The 23,803-nt window shown below is 41.6% G+C and overlaps 1 protein-coding gene across 2 annotated transcripts in view; it reads left to right on the top strand.

Annotated features, from left to right (window-relative positions):
- Snx9 (sorting nexin 9) overlaps nt 1-23,803 on the top strand; it is a 66,097-nt gene that overhangs the window by 33,237 nt on the left and 9,057 nt on the right. For both annotated transcript variants that reach the window (XM_076858087.1, XM_076858088.1), the window contains 7 exons: nt 5,340-5,424; nt 8,563-8,688; nt 8,804-8,921; nt 13,469-13,599; nt 18,137-18,240; nt 19,558-19,661; nt 22,281-22,358. In XM_076858087.1, coding sequence (XP_076714202.1) covers nt 5,340-5,424; nt 8,563-8,688; nt 8,804-8,921; nt 13,469-13,599; nt 18,137-18,240; nt 19,558-19,661; nt 22,281-22,358 — 746 coding nt within the window. The remainder of the gene's footprint in view (nt 1-5,339; nt 5,425-8,562; nt 8,689-8,803; nt 8,922-13,468; nt 13,600-18,136; nt 18,241-19,557; nt 19,662-22,280; nt 22,359-23,803) is intronic.

The raw sequence follows: 23,803 nt of genomic DNA, 5'->3' as shown, positions 1-23,803 counted from the left end.
GCACGTATTCCTAGACTACAATGAATATGTTCCCGAGATCTATTTTCACTCAGATTTATCTTAAAGAAAAAATATTTTTTTATAATACTTGCAATCTTACTGCTTAACAAGAATGCATGTGGCAAAGAGTGAATATGACTTAGCACTGTAAGATTTTTGGTAGAGAATTCTAGTAAGTCTATATAGTATATTTCATAGTGTAACTTGAAGGACAAAAAAGTATGTCATCCCTCAGAGCCTTCAAGTACTCTTCTTCTTCAGGTACTTTTGTTTCAAATAGCTTGTTTTCTAAAATTACTAATACTTGTTTTTAAGTGTTCCAAGTTCATGATTCAAAGTAGTTATTAAAGAATATTCATCCAATTTAGAGGCAAACCAGTAGGCTCACTTCTGATTTCTCACTTCAGACCCTAAAATCAAGGAGGGCCTGGAATGAGATATTCTAAGGTCTAAAAGAAAACAACTGCCATCCAAAGTTACTATACTCAGCAAAGCTAGTAGCAAATCCAAGGGGGAAACAAATACTTTCCATAACAAGAATAAGCTAAAAGAATTCATGAGCACCAAGCCAACACTACAAAGTATACTCAAAAGATTAATTACACACAGGGGAGCTAAAAATCAACCCCCAGCTGGGCGCGATGGCACATGCCTGTAATCCCAGCAGCTCGGGAGGCTGAGGCAGGAGGATTTTGAGTTCAAAGCCAACCTCAGCAAAAAGCGAGGTGCTAAGCAACTCCGTGAAATTCTGTCTCTAAATAAAATACAAAATAGGGCCAGGGTTGTGGCTCAGTGATAGAGCACTTGCCTAGCATGTGTGAGGCACTGAGTTCCATCCTCACCACCACATAAAAATGTATTTTAATAAAGGTATTGTGTCCATCTACAACTAAAAAAAAAGAAAAAAAGAATGGTTCAAAGGCAAGGCATGATGGCACACACCTGTAGTACAGTGGCTTAGGAGGCTGAGGCAGGAGGATTGGAAGTTCAAAGCCAGCTTCAGCAATTTGGCAAACCCCTAAGCAACTTAGTGAGACCCTATCTCAAAACAAAAAGGACTGGGGATGTGGCTCCATGGTTAAGCACCCCTGGGTTCAATCCCTGGTACTAACATCCCCCCCTCAAAAAAAAAAGAGAAAGGGTTGAAGAAGAAATGAGGATAGAAATAAAGAAATTATTAAAAACTAATGAGAACAGGGATACAGCATATCTCTGGGACAGTATGAAAGCAGTTCTAAGGGAAAAATGTATAGCACTGAGTGCCTACATTAAAAAATAGGTCCTGAATAAATAAACTTATGCTCTACTACAAGGCCTTAGAAAAAGAACAAACCAGCTCCAAAACCAGTAGAAGATAGGAAGTAATTAAGATCAGAGCCAAAAACAATGAAATTGAAAATAAGAAAACAACATAAAGGATCAGTGTCACAAAGTGTTGGGTCCTTGAAAAGATAAATAAGGTTAACATACCCTTAGCTAAACTAACCAAAAGAAAGAGAAGACTCAGGTCAACAAGATCAGAAATGGAAAAGGAGATATCACAACAGACCCTTCTGAAATCTGGTGGATTATCAGAACTTTATTTTGAAAATATATACTCTAATAAACTGGAAAATGTAGAAGACATTGACAGATTTCTAGTCACATGTTACCTGCCCAAATTGAATCAGATATAGAAAATCTAAACAGACTAATATCAAGTAATGAAGTTAAAACAGCAATGAAAAGCCTTCCAGAAAAGACCTTTAAAGAAGAACTAACACCAGTCTTTCTCATATTATTCCATGAAATTGAAGGGAGGGAACACTCCCAGATACATTCTGTGAAGCCAGTATAACCCTGAAACCAAAACTCTACAAAGATGCAACAAGGAAAGAAATCTACTGACCAATATTCCTGATGAACATAGATGCAAAAATTCTTAATAAAATATTAGCAAACCACATTCAAAATACACCATGAACAAGTGGGTTTCATTTCTGGGATGCAAGATTGGTTTAAATATATGAAAAAATGTTCAACATCTCTAGCAATCGGGGAAATGCAAATCAAAACTACATTAAAATTTTATCTTGCTTCAGTCAGAGTGGCAAATGATCAAGAATACAAACAAATGTAAATGCAGGTGAGCTTTTGGGGAAAAAGATACACTTATACATTATTGTTGGGACTACAGACTAGTGCAACCACTCTGCAAAGCAATATGGAGATTCCCCAAAAAACTAGGGGTGGACTCACCACATAACCCAGCCATCCCATTCCTTAGTATTTTCCCAAAAATCCAAAGTCAGCATGCTATAGCAATGCAGCCATCCCAGTGTTTAATAGCAGCACAACTCACAATAGCCTAATTATGAAATCAACTCAGGTGCCAATCAACAGGTGAATGGATTAAGAAATTGTGGAGTGTGTGTTTGTGTATTATATGTATACACATGTGGACACACACAATGGAGTTCTACCCAGCATAAAAAAAGAATGAAATTATTGGCATTTGCCAGTAAATGAATGGAAGTGGAGAATATCATGCTAAGTGAAATAAGCCACACTCAGAAACTCAAGGCTGTTTTCTTTTACATGAGGAAGCTAGAGTAAAATAAAGGAAAGAAGAAGGAAGGATAGGATATCATAAAGATAAAGGGAAGATCACTTTTGTAAAAGAAGATGATCAAGAGACAGTGGAGGGATGGGAAAGGGAGGTCATGCAGAGTGGATTCTTAAAAATTCATGTGCATATATAAGTATACCACAGGGAACCTCACCTTTATGTATAAGTAAAAAGAACCAGTCTGACATAAATAAATAGATTGAGTGAAAGAAAGTTTAGTAGAATAGAGAAAGACAAACTGTGAGGGAAAAGGAGTGGGGAAAAGTCGGGATCATGAACTGAGATTGAATTCCATGCATGTGTTAATTTGTTGGGAAGAACCCAACTACTATGTATAACTATAAAGCTCTAATAAAAAAAAAGTTCTTAATGTGTATGGAAAAGAACTGCAAACGTAATGTTTGGCTGTTATCTGGAGCCAAGGTCCAGAGGAGGCCCACACATTCCAGAGTCTATTGAAATCACCCCAGGGATTAAGTAGGTCCCTTCCACCTCTCTCCAGTGTCTTCCATTATGTGTTTTCATGGTCAGGTGCATAATAAATTTAGTCATTCATTATTACCATATCTTGTTTTTAGATTCAAATTTGAAATTCTCAATATGGTCAGTAGTGATGTCTATTTCTCTCAGTTGTTCTTTAAGCCTTAATATAATGTTTAAATCTCATTTAAATATAAACTGTCTCTTGGACCGATTTTGAAAAGCAGAGACTAAGAAAAACCAGTGGCCATGTTTCCTAGCCATTGTGTGAGGCTGACTCACACAGCTGCCCTGCCCTGCCCTGCTCTGCCCTGCTCTGCACTGGCTCTCTTGATGACATGTTTGAACTTCAGTTTCCCTGTCTCTAAAGCAAAGAGGTTGGCTTTAATTAAGCCCTCTTTCTGCTCTAAAATGTCATTCCAGGTTGAAGCCAAACTAGAGTAGTCTCCGTGTAACCCTATTCTTCTCAGGCTTCCTTCTCTCTGTGGTGCTGGGAATAATTGAAGTCACATGCATTTTTACTTAACTAGACTAATACACAAGTGTCACTTTGAACAGTTATGAAAATTTTAAAAATGTATTTACAGCTTTTCAGCAATTCATTTTATTGTCAGCTGTATTCAACTCATGGAATATAAGCCTTATTCTAAAAGGGAGACAAATAATTTAAATATGCTTGAGCATTTTAAGATCTGTTTTGATAATGCTCAATAATTAATAAATTACATTGCCATAGCTGGATGTACACAGAATGCTAGAATTTTGTCATGGTCCATAAGAATACTAAAAAATGTGATGTGCTTTCTGTGCTCAGCTCAATCACCGTCTGGTCAGGGAGTTATTGCAGTATCTGGTTCCCAGAGGTCCTTTAATGAAAGGACCATGTTAGCCTGCTAGTTCATTAAGTATTTAGTATGTCCTCAGGACTGGTTCAGGTCCTGGAAATACTAATACTTTCTCTGAAGTCTCTCTAGTCTGCTGTAGTGTGTAAATGGACAGTGGCATTAAGAGGGATAAATTGTGTAGCAGGCATCTGAGTACAGAATGCTGAGGAAGCACAGAGAGGGATCCCCCCGAGGCTGCACTGAGTATCTCCATACTGGGTTCTTCACACCCCTCAATTCCCTTATCACCCAAGAATGTTTCAGTTCCATTCTTCTCTGGGGAAACCACCTGAGTGCTGGAGCTGCAGTTCACATCCAGAGCCACCAACTCCAAGACTCCTCTTTGTTCTTCCCTGTCTGGGCTGCGTTTTAAAGCATGTCTAGGGTATAGGGACTTCTGGGAAGCCAGTTAGAGTTCATAACTCACTTGAAGCTAATGTATGCTAATGTATGAAATATGATATGTCAAGAGCTTTGTAGGGTTTTGAACAACCAATAAAAAAAAATAAAAATAAAAATAAATAAATAAAAAGGAAAGTAAACTAGCTGAAAAAAAAAAAAAAAAGAATGAAAGAAAGGTACCAACCCCTGAGCATCATGCTGGCCTTTGGCTCGGTATATGAATGAAATTAGAAGCGGGCTGGGACTTTGTAAAAGTAAATTTTCCCCCCGATTTTAGGTATTTTGCTTTCAGGATTTTTTAGTAAATTCTAAAACACATTATTTTCTTTTTGAGAAGTAGCACTTTGGATCACTGTGCACCTATTCTAGTTGTTCTGCAGTTTTAGATATTTCCTTTGAATGCAGAGTTATAGCCATATGCATTTATGATGCTTGGGGTCTGCTGACTATGAAGACTTCTATCCTGTCTCATATACTGACCCTGAAAGCATTCCAAAATAAAATGGCACAGATGCTTGTGAACAGAGTCTGCATTCTCGGCCTAACTGTAGTCACCCTGCATGAATGTGTTAAAAGGCACCTGTACTTTGGAAGTAGAATGCCTTTGTGTACCCATTGCTCCATGTGGCCAACTCAAATTGGTGTGCTGGGTAATAGGGCATAGGAGGGGCCTTTTTCAGGTTTCCCTTTACAATGTTGGTAATAGATGGTTTCAGATCCAGTTAGGCAAACAGGGAACCAATGAATATCACACCTTCTAAAATCAAACTGCTCTGGAGCATAATTAAATGATGAGCTGGCCATTGAACAATCTCTTTACATCAGGTTTTATTTACCACACTCCAGTTCTGGTGCATCTGAAAGATAGAACAAGGTTAAAGCTGGGGTATCAGGGAAACATGGTGAGACTTGGAAAATTTCTGAGGAAAGGCATTAAGACTCACAGCATTTATCTTCATGGTTAGATTTCCTGGATTTGCAAAACCTGGAATGGAACAGTATTTGTTGGCCAAGCAACTAGCAAAACCCAAAGAGAAAATTCCCATCATCGTAAGTTTGTTCATTTTTGTTTGTTTGCTTTGTTTCTAATTAAGGTCTTTCTTAATGCCTTACGGCTAAAAGGGTTATCAGTCTTCTGGAAAGTATTTTTAAACAGATTTTATGTCCCAAATAATTGATGATATCCTAGTATTTTAGGAGTGTTAAAGATAATTAGCATAAATTAGTGCCTGAATATTATCCAGATATTCTTTGTTTTTAATCTTTGAAATTATCGAAGCAACACTTCATAGACACATTCTTTTAATACCTTTTCTAATGTGTATATTTTGCATGCTGTTTTTCTACCTACTTTAACTAATAAGCTCAGTTCAGATGTTTCAGTTCCACCTTGGAAAGCGCGAGCATGTCAGAATCAGGTCCTTTTCCCAGTATGCTGGTCACAGTGCTTCTTGCGGAAGGCCAGCTGTCAGCTCAAGCAGTGGAAGCTGGGCCCTAACAACACCAGGAGGGACTCTCCCTGTCTTAGAATACTGATCATTATGCAGAGTGACACAGGCTCTTTGGTTTCATCCCATGTTTTGATCTAGCTGAATGTTCCCAAATGAAATTCTGGCTATTTTCTGACCCTATCCACTTAACCCTGTGAAATGTGAGGTGCGGCCGCCTCGGGTAGAATTGCCATGTTGCCAACAAGGATGAGGAGACACTGGTCTGGTTCTATACTTTTTGGTTCTGGACTTGATGAAATTGCAGGCATCATACTAGATGCTTTAATTACTTGTTCCCACATCTTTGAAAAGCTTCAAATCCTAGAAACCTCCAGACAGTGGAGCCCCTTTTATCTTTTCTCTCAAAGCAAATTTGGGGTATACCTTACCAAAAGTAGTAGTTGAATTAACAATTATTTGATTTTTTTGTTTGTGCCAGGCTTTTAATAATTTTTTCATTCCTCCTTGAATCTGAGTGGATTTCTTTCCTGGAAGTGTTCCCTTTACGTGTGTGTGTGTGTGTGTGTGTGTGTGTAATTATTCTTTTGGTTAAATTTAGAACTCAACAGAATTAAGAGCTCATGGCTCTGCCCTCACCTTCATAAAGTGGACTTTGTCTTGGGGGTGACAGTGGTGGACCAGTGTGGAAAGCTGGGGTCTGGTCCTGTCTCACGAGCTTTAGGTAGAGGCAGGGCTGCCTGTGAGGGCCTCTTGCATGAAAAGGGAAGCTGAGCAGAGCCACACTCTTCAGGAAGCCAGGAGAACCCAGAGACCTGCTTCTCTATTTGGAAGGTACAAGTAGCCCTTCCCACTAGTGAAATATGGCCCCGGGGACATGGCCAACCCTGCCCCTCAGTGCCAGTCATGAGGGAAGTTCCCCAAGGTGCCCTCGGGTTCTACTCTGAAGCTTTCAGAGAGCTTCCTGCATTCTGGCCCTCTGGGGACAGCATGGCTGTTTGTTCTCAGAGATCTTCTCTTTAGTCCCTTACTCAGTCCTCGGTTGCCTTCCTGACTAAAGACCTCTGGACTTTCATACTTCATCCTACTTTTTCCCTTGCCCACCTTGAGAAAGAAAGAGGACTGGTTGTCACTCTTTTCCCTTAAATTTGCTGGTTTTCCCTCAGAGATCTCAGCCTGCTCAAAGCTCTCTTCTTTCAAGCCAAAACACATGGTCTTCTCATTTCCTTTTTACTCTTCTTGCTTTTTCTAACTGTGAGATTAAAAGCTGTTTTATAAACTATTTTCATTTCTCCCTGAATCTGAGTGGATTTCTTTCCTGGAAAGTGTTCCCTTAACATATTGTTTTTTTTTACTTTATTCCTAGATTACATAATTTAGTACTTTTCTATTCCAATTCAAGAAGTTAACATATCCTCAAGATCATAAGGACTCCTGTTCTTTTTTTAGTTATTATTGGATACAATATCTTCATTTTATTTATTATTTTTTAGTGGTGCTGAGGATCAAACCCAGCACCTCACAAGCACTGGGTGAGCGCTCTACCGCTGAGCCACCCAAGACTCCTGTTCTTTATATGTTCTTTGATGGGATCCACTGGTCCTACAGTCTGGATCTCAGAAATCTGTAAGTTTCTATTCATTCTGAAATGGATGATCCAGAGCCAACAGGAAACTATCATTCATTCAGGGAGTGATATCAGGAGCCTGTGTGTGAGCCCCAGGACCCATATCTTCCGCAGCCACCTCTATAGCCTTATAGTTCTAAACAAGATGAAATGGCCTCATTCAGGACTGCAGACCTGTTGGCAGTTAGCAGTGCCTGGCAGAAATGATCCTCAGGCTCCACGGTTACATGCACGTTCCCGGTACCCCGACAGAGAAGTTAGCCCAGTTCCCTTCCTCACCCCATCCCCAGTGAAACCCCAGTTTTGTAGTGGAAGCCTAAGAAGCCTCACCTGAATTTATGCCTTTGCCCCTTGGTTACAGATGGGAAAAGGCAGTGGAGAAAAAATGGGGCCAAACTTTTGGTAAACCTTGCCTAGCAGGTGGAATACCCGGCACAGGAAGTGAGCCAACCCACTGCACAGACAGCCTCAAGAGAAAACATCTGGCCTAATTCTTGCTTTTGAGAGACAAAATAAAAACTCCCTGCCCACAGTAAAGCCATGGATGTGAGATCCTGGCCAATCCAATTAGCCATTTCTGTAGCTTTGAACAGAGCTACTCAGAATTATCATCCACAGATCAGTTGCCCAGTTGAAAACTGTTACTAATTCACCCAGAGTTAAGTTACAAAAAATGAGAGTGTTCAGAAAATTTGATGGTAATTTGACATCATTGAGAAATCCAAATGTGTAAATTTTTACTTTGTTAAACTATTAGTCTGTAATAGATTGGGAAATTTTTAAAAATGGCTTTTCACAAATAGCTTGAGAAACTGATCTAGAGAGAGGCATTGTGTTCCAGCCAGTACTTGCCTAGATGGGGAGCCAGTTTCTCCTCCTTGTGGGCCAGGCTGCCTACAAGTGTGTTCTAACAAGTGTGTTCATCCTAACAAGTGTGTTCTTCAAATGTGACCTCTTATAGGAACAGAGACCAGTTATGAACCTTCTTGAAGAGGAGTAAGAATAACCTTCCAGAGGACTTATAAACCTAAAAGAATCATTTACTGATTTGTACCAATTGTATGAACTGTTTTTCCATGTTATAAAATTAACTTTTCCTGGATCATTGTGTAGGTTGGAGATTATGGCCCGATGTGGGTTTATCCTACCTCTACATTTGACTGTGTGGTAGCAGATCCCAGGAAAGGCTCCAAAATGTATGGTCTGAAGAGCTACATTGAATATCAGTTAACACCTACTGTAAGTGCACAGTGTCAGACACAGCCGTGCTCCCTGCGCTGTCTGCTGCTTGCTTTTCCCCTTGTTTTCTGTAGTGGACATTGGTAACTTCTCATCTCTTTCCCTTATTTTGTAGAACACTAATCGATCTGTAAACCACAGGTATAAGCACTTTGACTGGTTGTATGAGCGTCTCCTGGTTAAGTTTGGATCAGCCATTCCGATCCCTTCTCTTCCAGACAAGCAGGTCACAGGTGAGTGTGTGTCACGCTGAGCATAGGACAAGGAAAAGGATGCAGTCAGGTTGGCCTCCTGCAAGGGGATGTGGTTCTCTAGAGCAGCAGGGTGCCCAAGTGTGGGAACAGTAGATAATACATCTGAAAAGAGAGCCAGAACAGATGTTCTGGTAATGTCTGGATGTTGCCTGAACACTAATGGGATTTTTGATAAAATTTGCTAGCAGTTTTGATCCCCCACACTGGGAGGAACAAATTGTTATCAGAGCTCTAGTGGGTATACCCTGGATTCCAGCAGTCTTTGTCTTTATTTTCTCCTATAAAAGAAATAGGTACATTTTTTTTAAATGTGAAAAAATGACACCTGAAAAAATAGAGATTATTTAGAAAGCCTAAAATGAAAATAAAAATTGTGACCTAAATAATGTAAAGAGGCTATGCAGACCAGCTGTGTCACTTTCTACAGAGGTGTTTGTAATTGATTATTGCCCTTTCCCTTTTCTTGTTTATTTAAAGTGTTCTGCTTCCCTCACCACTTCCCTCCCCCCAAATTATTCTGGTAAGTAACCACGTGATGCCAGGGCATCTTGTAAACGAGCAGTCAGGATTTATTCCCGAGCTGGGGAGCTGTCCTGTTCTCTGGTCTTCATCCCTAGCCTGGTGTGGAATCTGGGTGTGCGAGCTCAGGGACACTGCCGCTGTGGCTCATTACACAGGTTTTTGGAGACACTGAGCTTTTTCCAGAGGAGAGAGGAGGGGGTTTAGTAGATAGCGGGAAATGTTCAGTGGAAGGAAACCACAGTGCTGGAAGGCCTGGGTGGAAAGAGAGAGTGAGGAACCCGAGGGGCTGGGAGGAGAGTCATTCCCCTCAAAGCTTTACTTTGTATTTTACTTAGTTTAATATTTACTTTTCTAGAAATGGGGGGGTGGAAATTTCATTTTTAAAATTTCTCTTTTTCTTTTTTGAAAATTTTTTTCCAGAAATTTCAGAATAGAGAGTAAGGGCTTCCCTTCTAGGTAGATGGACACATCCCAGCAGCCCTGCTGGTGAGCTGATGAGGCCCCTTGAAGAGCCAGGTGGAGAGTGGAAGTGAGCCACCTCCTCCACAGGGTTCCCGAGCCCCCCTGCCTGTGCCCAGGGTAGACACTCTCCCTCCTTTTGCCACCTCATTGCTTAAGTGTCAGCTTTCAGATTTCTTTCCATGAAAACATTAGTCCTGCCTTTCTTCGTATTTTTGGATTTCAGTCTGTTGTTGGTTTGACACTCACCTTTGGCCTCTTGGTTGGCACAGCATGCGCTCCACAGGATTTAAAGGTTCGATGACTGTCTCAGGGTTGTGGGGCTTTCTTGTGTCATTTAGGTTTAATACATTACTAACTCTGAATCAGATAATTCAGTGCTATTTAAAGCACCTCAGAGTCACAGTTCTCCTTCCCTATTAAGTTTTGTTTTGTTTGTTTTTTGAAATATGGGCATGCCTCCAAGTAGGCGGTAGAGAGAAGCAAGAAAGCAAAGTCCCCCAGTCTGAAAACAGCCGTGCTTTGGCCTGCTGACTGGGATGTGTGCCGAGGAGACTGAGGCACACAGAGCCGCCTTTCCCCGCTTCTCTCTGGTTTGCCTTCTGCCTGTGATTGCCACAGGTCATTGGGTGTACAAACTCTCCTCCTCCTGAGCCCTGGGAGGAGAGGAGGAGGAAGCCCAGTAGAGGATGTCATGACATTTCTGTGGACTTCATAACCAATATCCTTACAAAGTTCCTAGCCAACATTTTTTGTGGATTTGGTTCTTTGGGAAATAATACTGAATGAATTGGGTTTATCCCTGGATGCCAAATAGTATCATGGCATGCTTGGTGAAAACCCAAGTAAAGTTTGTATAAAGTGGAGGAATGAGAGATCCTCCTACTGGTGGTTTTTTTTAAATTAGTCTCTGGAACCTGGTATGAAAGTCTTACCAAGCATAAAATAACTTCCAAAGGCATAGTTTAGAGACAAACCAGCTATGTCAGAATAATTTTCACAAGGATGAAGTTTTTCAGTAGAATAAAAATCATTAAATTTCAACCACTGGTTAGTTAACAAACTCTTGGGACAATTCCAAGCCGGCCCTTCATTCCGCAGCCTCACACACAGACGGCACCAGGCTTTCTGCTCTCACAATTTTCTTTTTGTTTGCATCTTTCAGTGGTTTAGTTCTGCTTATCTTGGTGAGGATCCCTTTGTATGTGTTGTACAAATACAAAGTTTATTGAGGTTCGTTGAACTTCTTGGAAGTGTAGATAAAAGTTTTTCATCAAATTTTGGAAGGTTTTTGCCATTATTTTTTCAAATATCTTTTCTGCTTCTTTTTCTTCTTCTCCCTCCAGGACTCCCGTTGCAGGTATTTGGTGTGCTTGATGAGTTCTAAGGCTTGTTCATTTTATTATTATTTTCTTTCTGTTCTTGATCTTAAAGAATTTATATTGATCGTCTTCAAATGCTCTGATTCTGTCTCCTGCCATCCTGAATCTGCTGTTGAGCCCCTAGGGGGAATTTTTTATTTCAGTCAGTGTACTTTCAATTCCACTAATTCCCTGGGGTTCTTTTTTCTTCTTCTTCTTCAAATAATTTCCATCTCTTTGAGAAGCTGTTTGTTGATTGTTTATCATACTTCTGTTTAATTTTTTTAAAACAAGTTTCCATTAGTTCTTTCAACATATTTGTAGAAGCTGCTAAATTCAACATCTTAGGACACTCAAGACAGCTTCTTTCAACTGCTTTTTCTCTCAGTGTGGATCATATCTTGCTGTTTCTGTGCAGTACTCTCATTTTTTTGTTGAAAACTAGAGATTTTGGGGAATATATTTTAGCAACTGTAAATTCTGATTTTTCTTCCCTGAAAGTTGTTTTTGCTTCGTTAAGTAACTTTCATAGGCAGAATCTCTGAATTCTGGCTCCCTTGCAGCTTAGTTATTTTTATATGTGGTTATATTTCAAAAGCCTTTTTTTTTTTTTTTTTTTTAGTGATTTGAGCCCAGGGCCTCACTCACACATACTACACCACAAGTTCTTGAGCACTGCCACACCCCAGCCCTGTTTGTTTTATCAGTCTTACTTCCTGTGTCCATGTGGATTGGTGAGAGGCCAGTGATTGATTGGACAGAGGTTGTGCTCAGCAATTCATGCCAATAGGGCTTCTGTCCTGTCCAGGTAGCTGTAGGTAGGGAGAGTATTTTCAAAGCTTAGGTCATTTCCAAGTTAGCCCTGGCTTTTACTGTGTCCTGGTAGCTGGGACTGTGGAGTGTGTGCTGCTGCACCAGGCTTCCTGAGCCCTTTCCTGTCTTTTCACACGTGTGCAGCTTCAGGTGGGCCTGGTCCAGCTGCTACTGTTTGTGCACAACCTGAGCCTGGAATGTGCTTGGCTCAGCCATCTCAGCTGTAGTGTCATTGGTGCTCCCTGTTCACCCGCCTCTACCATTGTCACTTCCACTCCTATCTGAAACACAGGCAGCTCCCTCTGTTGGCTTCACATAGGTGAACTGCCTCCTGCCCTGGCAAGAAGGCAGCGCTTCCAGTCTCCATAGTGCTCTGCCCTGGCGTACTTTCAGCAGGGGTGGGAAAGCTCACAGGAACTGGGAGAGATGGCCGTTTGCCTTTGCTTATCTGCAGAGGACTGATGTGGTTTTGCCACTGCTGTCCAGCCTTGTAGTTACTTCTTGGGGAGAGGATCCGGTGGTATCCTCACTGGTCATAGTGGAATTTGTTTCACAGGCCCCTGAATCCTTGGTGTTGATTTGCTGTTGATACCTCATGCTTGTCAAACTGACTTTCTACTTTTAAAATAGCAACGTTGCTCATTGAGCTCTACTTTAATGCAACCATAAAAATTCTAGGATAATAACTTTCATTATCACATTCATGGAAAAATTACTTTTGCTTTTGTTTTTTGTTGGGTGTTTTCTTTGGATTTCTTTTGTGGTGCACACATGGACTGAATCCAGGGCCTTGCACATACTAAGCAGGCACTCTTCCTCTGAGCTGCTTCCCCAGCCTATTTTCAGTTTAATTTTTTTAAAACACAGTGGAGAAATAAAGCAACAGTCCTGAGTTGCTCAAGTACTGAGTACAGTGCTAAGTGAGGATTATGTGCACTCAGCTGTATTTCTGCAGCTCTGGAAATGTTACGTACTTTGGGAGAGTGACTTACTGAATTCCACTTCCTCCTTTCTTCCCTCTGGGGCTTCCTGTGGCCACCAAGGAACTGGCCTAATGTTTACTCTCATGAGCTAGAGATAGTTTATTGTATTCCAATAAGACTTACTTAAAATTTTAATTTTTGACACACAAAAGCCTTGCTGATAAGTTGAATTGGAATTTCATTCCTTAAAAACTGTGATATCCTTCCTGTAAGCCTTTGAGAAATCCTGTGTTGCATGGTTTTTAGAATGCTGAAAAATTCCCACGGTTTGCCTTTTACAAAATGCTTTCTACTGACAGCCAGCAGTCACAGAAATGGCTTCTCAGTCGTAACAATAGCAGTTCACTTTAGAGAGGGTTGTGTGTCACTGGCGGTGTCTCTTCGGCAGGTCGCTTTGAAGAGGAATTTATAAAGATGCGCATGGAGAGACTTCAGGCTTGGATGACCAGGATGTGCCGGCACCCAGTGATCTCTGAAAGTGAGGTCTTCCAGCAATTCCTAAACTTCCGAGATGAGAAGGTAGGACAACTCATTGTCACAGTCTTGGGGAAATGAGTTTTGCCACGATCACACTGAATTTGTCTAGAAGCTAAAACTAGGCTGTTTGGAATTTGTTTGTCACCCCTTCAGAGACAAAGAGGGCACAGAAACCTAAATCCCACCAGAGGAAGTTCAATGTGCAGTGAAAGAGCTGCCAGGCAGAGGCCCCTCCAGCTGGGAACGTCTGGTCACAGCCGAGCAGGGGCAGGCAGGCTGAAGGGTGTGTGGGGGCGACAGGTTGTTTACTGACCTCAGGTGAGGAAGGTGCTGTCAGCTGTCAACATCAGGTGAAGGGAACCAGTGACGGTTCCTGAATGCCTTCGACTTCACAGTGCTGTAGCGTCTCAGGAGGAAAGCAGAACCTGGTGAACCATTCCTAGAGCCAAGTCACTTTCCCATAACTGTGTTGTGACCCCAGGGGCCACGTACTGACAGAAGTCTTCTCTTACAGTTAAAATTAGAAAAAACTGGCTACTTGACATCTCACTATGTCTGCTTAGGAAATAGATTTCTCTCCTGATGAGCATTTACTGTACACTGTACTATGTCTCTTCGGCAGGTCGCTTTGAAAAGGAATTTATAAAGATGTTCTCTAAAGGGGTTTTCTCCATAACTCACTTCTCTTATAAAAAATATTGTGTATTTTAGAAAATAGTCCAAAGTGTAAAAACTTGAGTTCATTCAGACAGCAGCAGATGCTAAATATATTATGACCCTGGAAAAAAATGTTATGAGGTTATGTCTTAAACCACATAGTAGAATACCATCAATCCTGTTGGAACTTTCAGGCAGAGATTTACTTGTTAAACTTCTTATGGTACTTTTCTCTTGTTGAAGTGAACACATTTACACACTGTCTAAATATTAGGGCCCTATCTGTGTATTTACAGACATATACACATATTTAACACAGTATAAGTATTTGGGCTTAGTTTTCAGTTACTACCTCTTTCTAGACTTGACAGGCACTTTTGGTGTGTTGCATATCACCAAGGAGGGAATTGGAAAACACTGAGGTCCTCTAGCGTTTCTTTGTAAGTTTGTATGGTCATCTGTTAGTCTTGCAGGCTGCTCCGCAAATCCTGGCTTTCCTGTTAAGAGGCAGCATTAATCTGTAGTATGTCATGGAGCTATATTGAAGTGAAAATAGGTTTTTAACATTTTGTTACTTGGTAGCTATGGAAGCTACACGGACCCCTCATGGTTTGCTGTCTCATGATGACCCAAAGGACTTCAGTAGTCCCAATTGTGTGATTTGCCCAGGATTTGATGTAGAAAGCATATCTGAAGGTCATGTATTTACATAGTATAGTGTACAAATAATAGTAAACCCTCATCACGGGTCGTTTTATTTTTCATGGCTGCCATCTTCAAAGACAGATCAGCATGCGGTAAAAGTGTGTCAGAGAAACAGAGAACTTGGAGTCAGGATGCTTCCAGCCTGGGCTCTGTTTCTGACCACTGCATGATCTTGCTCAGGGCATGTGTTCTCTTTGGGCCACGTTTTCCTCTCCTACCAAATGACATTGTAGAACTAGGAAAATGAGTTCTATGGCTATTAGTAGCTCATATAGTAGTGAACATAGAAAATCCCAAAGAAAATACATAGAAATTACTAGAAATAAATGAGCAGTAAGGTAGCTAGAGATAAGACATTGCAATTTGTCAGTGATAAAAAGATTTTAAGTAAAAAACCCCAAAAGCCTATCATTTACAATACCATCCAAAGTGTCAAATAACTAGGAATAAATAGAAGAAATTTAAGAAAGCTCTCCATAGAAAACTATGAAACATTATTGAGATAAGTAAAAGAAGACCTAAATAAAATTTCTAATACTGTGTTTCACAGATTAAAAAACAGTAAAAATGTCATGAGTAGGAAAAGTGCTAAGAGGAGCCGAGATGCTCTAGAAGGGCGCCACTGGCCTCAGCTCAGTGCAGCTCGGGCAGCTTAGGAAGCACCGAGCTGGTGCCTCTGGGCCTTTCCTTTTCTCTTCATTCCTTCCTCTTTTTTTTTTTTTTCTTCCCCTCTCTCCTCTAAAGGATAGACAGGCAGCCCCAGAGAACAGGATAGAGTAGCCTTGAGCACGGAGGGAGGGAACAAGAGCTTTTTCAGTAAGCAGTGCTGGGCCTGTTGGGCTCTGGACAGCTTCTCCCATGTTCACATCTGGAGCTGACTGCAGTCTCCTTGTGTGGTGGGCCTTGCAGCAGGACAGGGTCTGGGCTGTTTCTTCTGCTCCATGAATGTTAGTTGCAGGGCACGCAGCTGAAGTTGTGACCAAAGGAGGGTGTGCTCCCAGGAAAGTCTCAAGGAAGAGTAATGCAGGCAGCAGAAGCAGCCGTCACAAGGGTAAGAGTGTAGAGGTGCAACCAGGGGGAGGGAAGTTGGAGGTAAAGTTCTTCCAGATACGGAGGCATTGAAATGGGTCTAGACAGTGAAGAATTTTTTTCTTCCTTAATTATCTCTTTTTTTTTTCTTTTAATTTTTCTTTCTTTTTGAGTTGGAGTCTCACTGTGTTGCCTAGTGGCCTTGAATTTACAGTCCTTTTGCCTCAGCTTCCCAGGTACCTGGGATTATAGGCACAAGCCATTGCTCCCAGCTGATAAGTATTATTTCCTATTTAGAGATGGTGACAGTCTTGGAAAGTGCGTAGGCTGAGTAAGTCACTGTGTGGACCGTACCACATGAAGCTGCCTATTGCTTGAAGTTCTAAAATCTTTCATAATGTAAAAATTGTTCATTCTCTCTTATAATAAACTAATGAGACAGAAAAGAACAGCGACAGAAGGTTGATGTCATTGAAGCCGAGTCTGTGGGGGCTTACACTTTCCTCTCTACTTTCATATGAGTTTTGTTTTGTTTTTGGTGTTGCTGGGAATTGAACCCAGGGCCTTGTGCACGTGAGGCAAGCACTCTACGTACAGAGCTATATCCCCAGCCCTACTTTCATATATGTTTGAAATTTTCCATTGTATCAAGGTTTTAAAAACCAATTTCAGATGTAAATGTGGAAGGCAGTGTAATGAACCTTCTAGAACATGACCTAGGATATTATCTTCATAACCCTAGCATGGGAAAAGATTTCTTTTTTTTTTTTTTAATCTTTTTTTTTAATATTTATTTATTTATTTAGCTATTGGCTGACACAACATCTTTGTTTGTATGTGGTGCTGAGGATCGAACCCGGGCCGCACGCATGACAGGCGAGCGCGCTACCGCTTGAGCCACATCCCCAGCCCGGGAAAAGATTTCTGAAGTGAGACACAAACAAGACTGAGCATTTGGGGATAGATGAATAAATTAGACTACAGTAACACTAAGGACTTTTTTTTTTATCAGAAAAACCATTAAGTTTTTTTAAAAAGCAGGCTATTTAGATAAAAGATATTTGCAACGTAAATACCCAATGAAGGTATTTAGAATTTATAAAAACCCACATAAACAATAAGACAATCAGTCCAGTACGATCAGGGAAATGTAAATTAAAACCACAGCAAGACACCAGTCCACACTCACCAACATGGCTAAGATGAGGAGACTGACAGCCACGCTTCTCCTTGGAGAGGTGAGACGCCACTGGACTCACTGTGCTCGGGGGAATGGAAATGGGTAAGAGCAGCTTGGAAAACAGTCTGGTGTTACCTACCGTAGTTGAACCAGTATCCAGCATGTGCACTCAGGTACCACGGAGTGCAGCACATGCACACCAAGAGGTGGGCATATCCCTTACTGACAGGGAGAGGTGGCTGCCACTAGCAGAGTGTATGGACACATTGGGAAATGCTCATGCAGTAGCACGTGCAGCCATGCACAGGAGTGTGGATGTAGATCATTCCATGGCTGACCAAAGGACCCAGGCACAGAGCAGTGCATACTTGATAGCTCTTTGCAAGTTCAGAAAAATGGCCGAACAGTAATGGTGGGGGTGGCGGGAAGGGTAAATGTTAAAACCAAAAAAGGCAGGAAATGAAAACCGTCAAAGAAAGAATAGGGGCACCCTTGTCGGGGAGAAGGGTGGTAAGGAAGGAGCCAAGGGCCTCTGGAATACCAGCTCTTTTCTTTTTTGGCCAAGGTGTACTCACACATTCTGTGTGAGGGTGTGTTGCTCTGTGTATTTCTGCTATGGGCACTGTGTGTGTGTGTCTTAAAATAAGTTTTTAAAAATATCTCATAAAACTGGTTCCTATCTTGTATTTTAGAAAAGCTCTAACCATTTTTTGAAAACAGCTAATGGTCAAAATTTACAGGGTGTGTTTATAGTCACTGTGTTTATCTTGGTAGCCTTGGAAAAGGCATGTGACCAAATCTGTTTGCTCTCAAAAGACGTGGTTTCGTGAGGACTGCTCGGCAGTGGTGCAGGTCACACACTGAGGTGTGCAGGCATCTGGCCTTTGATGCAGGAGAATGGAATGGAGGAAGAGGAGGATGACCAGTGAACTGAGCCGGCACGGGAATCTGGAAGACCCCACTGACTCTGCTGTGCATCTGACTTTGTGATGCTGTTCTCTTTTGCAGGAATGGAAAACTGGGAAGAGGAAGGCTGAGAAAGACGAACTGGTGGGAGTCATGATATTTTCCACCATGGAACCAGAGGCGCCTGACTTGGACTTAACAGAGATGTAAGAGACGCTGACAGCTGCTCTCAGTGCAGTCATCTGCAGCTGCCTGCGTGGCGTGCAGTCTTGGCCAGGGTGTTTGTGCTGGAGCTGAAGGGAGCTTATGACGCCAGCAGGGTTCCTGGTCAGAACTCAGGAACTCACCGTGTTTGGAAGGAAGTGCCATGTTTCTGCCATAACTTTAGATTAAGCTCTGATTTCTTTTACCTTAAAGTCAGTGATTCCATAGTTGACACAGTCTTAGTCAGTTCCAGTAAAGTATGATGAGACCAAGTGGCCCAGAGCCACTAGTACCCACTCAGAAGCCAACAAGCCGAAATCCTGAGCCCCACTTTGAAGGATGCAGTCTCTAACCTGGCTTTTCTGTTTTTTCCATCTGTTTTGCATCGGGTCATCTTTTTTTAAAACAGACTGGCTGAATTTTGAAGTAGTTCCTTTTCTGTATAAGGACTAGTAAGCAATCTTGGGATGTTTTAATTTTAAGATTTTTTTCTTTTGCTTATATATTACTAAAAATATGGACAAGAAAAAAATGAATGTTCATATGTTGGTATTATAGTTTTCAAAACTCTACTCTATATATCAAACTACTGAGAATTATTTTTTAAATAGAAATAATCTCAGTTATATGTTTTTTAATTAGTGTTTTTTGTTTGTTTGTTTTTGCAGCTCTAAAGATTGAACCCAGAGTTTCACACGTGCTAGGCAAGCACTGAACCACTGAGTTACATCCCCAGCCCTTAATCATTCTTATTTTATGTCATTTTATGTTTTTTTGTTATTTTATGTTATTTTATTTTTGTGCTCTGGGGATGGAACTCAGGGTGTCACATGTGCTAAGCTATGCTCTGCCACTAACCTATACTCCCAGCCCTTCCATTCTATTTTATGAACTGCTTTTTTCATTCAGCAGTATATTGTGGTCTTTGTAGGTTAGTAGATAAGCTTTTTACACCCTTCAAAAGCTTGAGTCTTAGGCAAGGCTACCTGGTGTGTACCCAGGTTTTCATCTGTTTGTTAAAGTACTCGGTGGAATGAATTTAGCAATAACTACCATTAGAAACCACAGAATTTCCTTGCATAAAATACTCAAGAGGTAGTTTTACTTTAGAATTTCTGTTTTAGTTAAAATTCTTTGAGGAAAGAAAGCAAAGCTAAAATGTAAGTGGCAGATTTTTAAGTCATATTTTAAAAATCTGAGCCTCTTCTGTTTAAGACTTGTTGAGTTAAAGGGCAGTTGCTGCCGTGCAGGAAAACAAGGGCTGGGTTAGGTTTGGTCTGTGTCTCCCACACCACTGGTGTCCTTCCCATTGACCACAGAGAACAGAAGTGTGACGCGGTGGGGAAGTTCACCAAGGCCATGGACGATGGAGTGAAGGAGCTGCTGACTGTGGGCCAGGAGCACTGGAAGCGCTGCACCGGGCGTAAGTGCCACCGCGTGGCTCAGCTTTGTGACTACTCTTCCTGGGGAGCCTTCCCCACACAGAGGCCACTCCTGTGGACCCAGTGTGTCACTCCCAAGGCCCTTGGCCTGACCTCACTCCTCCACCCCGTTAAACAGCAGAAAGCCAGCCCCAACAAAGCCAGTCCAAGAAGTCCCACCAGAAACACCTGTTAGATTACATAGTTCCAGTTGCTGGGATTTTTTTGGTTTTGCTTGTTTGTTTTTTTCTTTGGTACTGGAAACTGAACCCAGGGGTATTTTACCACTGAACTACATCCTCAGTCCTCCAACTTGAGATTCTCCTGCCTCAGCCTCCTGAGTCCTGAGACTAAAGGCATGTACCACCACATCCAGTGGTAAGATGTGATGTATTTGACTAAAGCCACAATTCTTAGGAAAGCCAGTATCGTTGCTAGGACAGATAGTCTGGGTGCTAGGGAGATGTGGCACATTAGCCATGGCTCCACCCACCTTCTTGGCTGTGGGAGCCTCTTCCTCTTGGAGCTTTGGTGGGAACTGTCACCCAGCGGGGCCATTTTCCTACATCCAGAATTCTGCAGCTCTTTGGTCAAAGCCTGACAGGTTTCCAGGGACGCTCTTCTCTAAAATATAAATGAAGAAATTCAGTTTTGTTTTGTTTTTAAGATACTCAACCTTATCACTGTTCAGGAAAACAAAAATTAAAAACATGATGAAATATAATTGTACATCTTCCAGTTTGTCCCATTTTGCAAAGGAAAAAAAAACATACTCTGTATTTTTAACATTGTGAAGCAGTGGGAACATTTATCCTTCTATGATAGGGATATAGGAGGAATAGTAATTTTGGAAAACAGTTTGACATGATGTAGTAAGTTCAAGATGCTAGTGTGTTGAAATTGGAAATTCCACTTCTTCCCAGTCAAGAAAAGTTTTCACATAGGCATAAAGAGAAATATACACAAATGTTTGCAGCAGCATTGTTTGTATCAAACTATATTAAATAACTGAAACTAAACACTTTTAATCTACAGAACTAATTTCACATGGTTCCAGGGTAAAAAAAAAAAAAAAAAAAAAACTGATTTCACATGGTTCCAGGTAAAAACTGGCAACAACAGTTCATTTATGATGTATTCCAATGATACAGTGTCCTGTGAACCACAGCTGCTCTTTTTATCAACATAGAAGAATCTCACAAAGCAAAATAAACAAAACAAGCCATGGAATACTCACAGTACATTGGAATTCACATATTATCAGAACATGTCAAAGTAAGCCATATATTTTTTAGGTATGTATGAATTAGGAAAAAAACAAATGAAAGACAAGCAAAAATTCATGGTCAGAAGGACATTGAGTTGGGAAGGGGAACACAAATTGATTTTAAAAGTCATTGGTAATATTCTGTTTTTAAAACTGGGTGGCCTAGATGCATTTTAGGAAATCAGTTTTTAAAGTAATAGATTTGTTAGCTATTAGAAGGTCATCAAAACAAACCACTTAAATCTATGTGCCCTTTGAAAACGTTTTTTTAAAGTGAATGCAGATCTTAAATTTTTAAGAATATCAGACAAATCTGGGATTGTGGTTTCTTTTAGAGAATTAAATTTTTTACATTTGCTGGCTGGTCAGCTCCAAGCCCTGTTAGGCCATAGGAACAGATGTATGAAATTGGAGATACTGGCTTTAACACGAAACCCCCATGGGGTCAAGCACCTGGCAGTGTCTTTGAGCCCAGGGAGAGGCAGAAGCACCAAGGTGAACAGGTTCTTAAGGTTGACTGAGCTAACATAGTTTGGTTCCGAGTGTCCTAATAACCTGCTGCTCAAACAGGTTCCCTCAAAGGCCATAGGCGCATGCGAGGGGACAGAGCAGCCTATGATACGGAGACTTTTTTGGAGATGCTCTGGAAAGATCCTCAAATCCTAGTGTCTCCCAGCTTAAGGAGGAGGCTTAGGGCCAGTTGGTGAGGAGACAGCTCTCAGTCCCCAGTCCCATGGTTCTGACTGCCTTGTTCTGCCACACTTCTTCCTCTCAGTTGTTGTGTGATTGGTTGGTAATTGGTCTGCATATAGCCTTGGGCTCATCAGTTAGGTTGTCTGTACCTTATTTTCCTTCACATGGGGACATCTCTACCCCTGGTGGGGGTTCTTGTGACAACTCAGTTCCATGATGTATGTGAAGGTGCTTTGTAAACCAGAAGTCATTCAGGTGAGCTTGGTTTTCACTGTGTTTCATTCAGTGGATGAGAAAGTGGGGTGGTTGGTAATAATAGCATCCACTCTTAATCGAACATGAATTAAACATAAATAACAAGTTGAGCACCATGGTACATGCCTGTAATCCCAGCAACTCAGGAGACTGAGGCAGGAGGGTCCCAAGTTGTCCAGCCTGGCCAACTCAGTGGGGCCTTTTTAAAATTTAAAAAGGGCTGGGGCTTTAGCTCATGGTAGAGTGCTTGCCTAACATGTATCAGTGCTTTATTAAAGAATATAGACTGTTTTGAATCACATCAAATGTCTTTTGTTATAAAATAATTACTATTAGAAAAAAGTTGAACCCCATTTCCGTTTACTTGGAGGACTAGTTAACAATTGATTCTTTCATTCTCCTTCAGCATTACCCAAGGAATATCAGAAGATAGGAAAAGCCTTGCAGAGCTTAGCAACAGTGTTTAGTTCCAGCGGTTATCAAGGTACATCTTTATTTATTTATTTTGTATTTTTTTTAATCAATACATAATAATTGTACCCACCTATGGAATACAGTGTGGTGACTCGTTGCGTGTACGCAGTGTATGCAGTGTGCGATGTGAAGCCGGCAGCTAGCCTTTCCACTTTTATCATTTCTTATGTGCTGCTCTCTTGAGTTCTGCATAAAATATATAATAGGCTGTTGTGTACTGGGGTTGCCTGCTGTGCTGTGGAACTGTAGAACCTGTTCCTCTTGGGGTTTCACTTCCTGTTATCCAGCCTCCTATCCCCATCATCCCTGACCTCTAGCGACCCCAGTTCTGCTGTCTTCCACTTTGAGATCAGCTCTTTCGGCTTCCGCAGTTGAGAGAAAACCCTCTTTCAGGGTCTTATCCAGACCTGTCACCCCTCAGGATTTGGCAGGCAGACAGCAGTGTGGCAGTGAGCACTGCTGTCCCTGATGTCCACTTGGCCAGGCCACATGCACAGGCCTGTGCAGCCTCACCTCCTGGCTCTGGAGAAGAGTGAGGGGCTGTTACTCCGGTCTTTTCTTGCCAGCTTGGCTCCCTGCCTTTGCTGTCAGGTGTGGCTCCTTCACTTAATGTGATAGGTAACTGTGGCAGCCAGCAGTCCACCCTTACTGCATCTCTGTGCCAAACCTCGTCAAGGCTTCCTGTTGAAAAAGCCAGGTTTCATCAGGGCCTTTCAAGGAACCATATTTAAGTAATAAATCTGTTGCCTTATATCTCTTTTTTTTATTATTTTTTTTAATATTTATTTTTTAGTCTTCGGCGGACACAACATCTTTGTTTTTGTATGTGGTGCTGAGGATCGAACCCGGGCCACACGCATGCCAGGCGAGCGCGCTGCCGCTTGAGCCACATCCCCAGCCCGCCTTGTATCTCTTCATAATCGTTTTCAGCTTCTCCTGCACAGATATGTGCTGACTGTGGCAGATGGAGTCCTTGCCCTCATACCTTGGCAGCACTTGTGAGTTTCCTTTATAAAAAGGAAAAAAAAAAAGCATTGGTCAGCCAGGGCACCTATTGAATTTGAGTGTCTCCTCTCGCCACGTGGGTAACTCAGTGTTAGAATTGGTACCTCCCCAGGAAGCTAATCCGATACTAGACAGGACAGGGCTTTGGATGTCATTTTCTAAATGTTTGCAGAAACAAGAAATGGGTCTGTCATCAGAATATAAGATTGAGGGCTCCCACATATGAGTAGTTCTTGTTGGCCTGACTTCTCCATCTTATAATCGGCACTTAGACTGGAAGGAGCCTCAGGTCCAGTTCGCCTCAACGAGAAGCCTATGAGAAAAGTGCCTTGGCCTAGTTGACCAGTGGCCAGTGGAGGCACCAAGACCAGAACCACGAGTGGGGTGGTTCCTGGGCAGATGTACAGGCACCCTGTTACCTTTGAGGTGCTGCAGTGTGGGACCAGGTGG

The sequence above is a fragment of the Callospermophilus lateralis genome, chromosome 6 (genome assembly GCF_048772815.1).
Source record: "Callospermophilus lateralis isolate mCalLat2 chromosome 6, mCalLat2.hap1, whole genome shotgun sequence".
Lineage (NCBI taxonomy): Eukaryota > Metazoa > Chordata > Mammalia > Rodentia > Sciuridae > Callospermophilus > Callospermophilus lateralis.
This window is presented reverse-complemented; position numbering and strand designations above follow the sequence as displayed.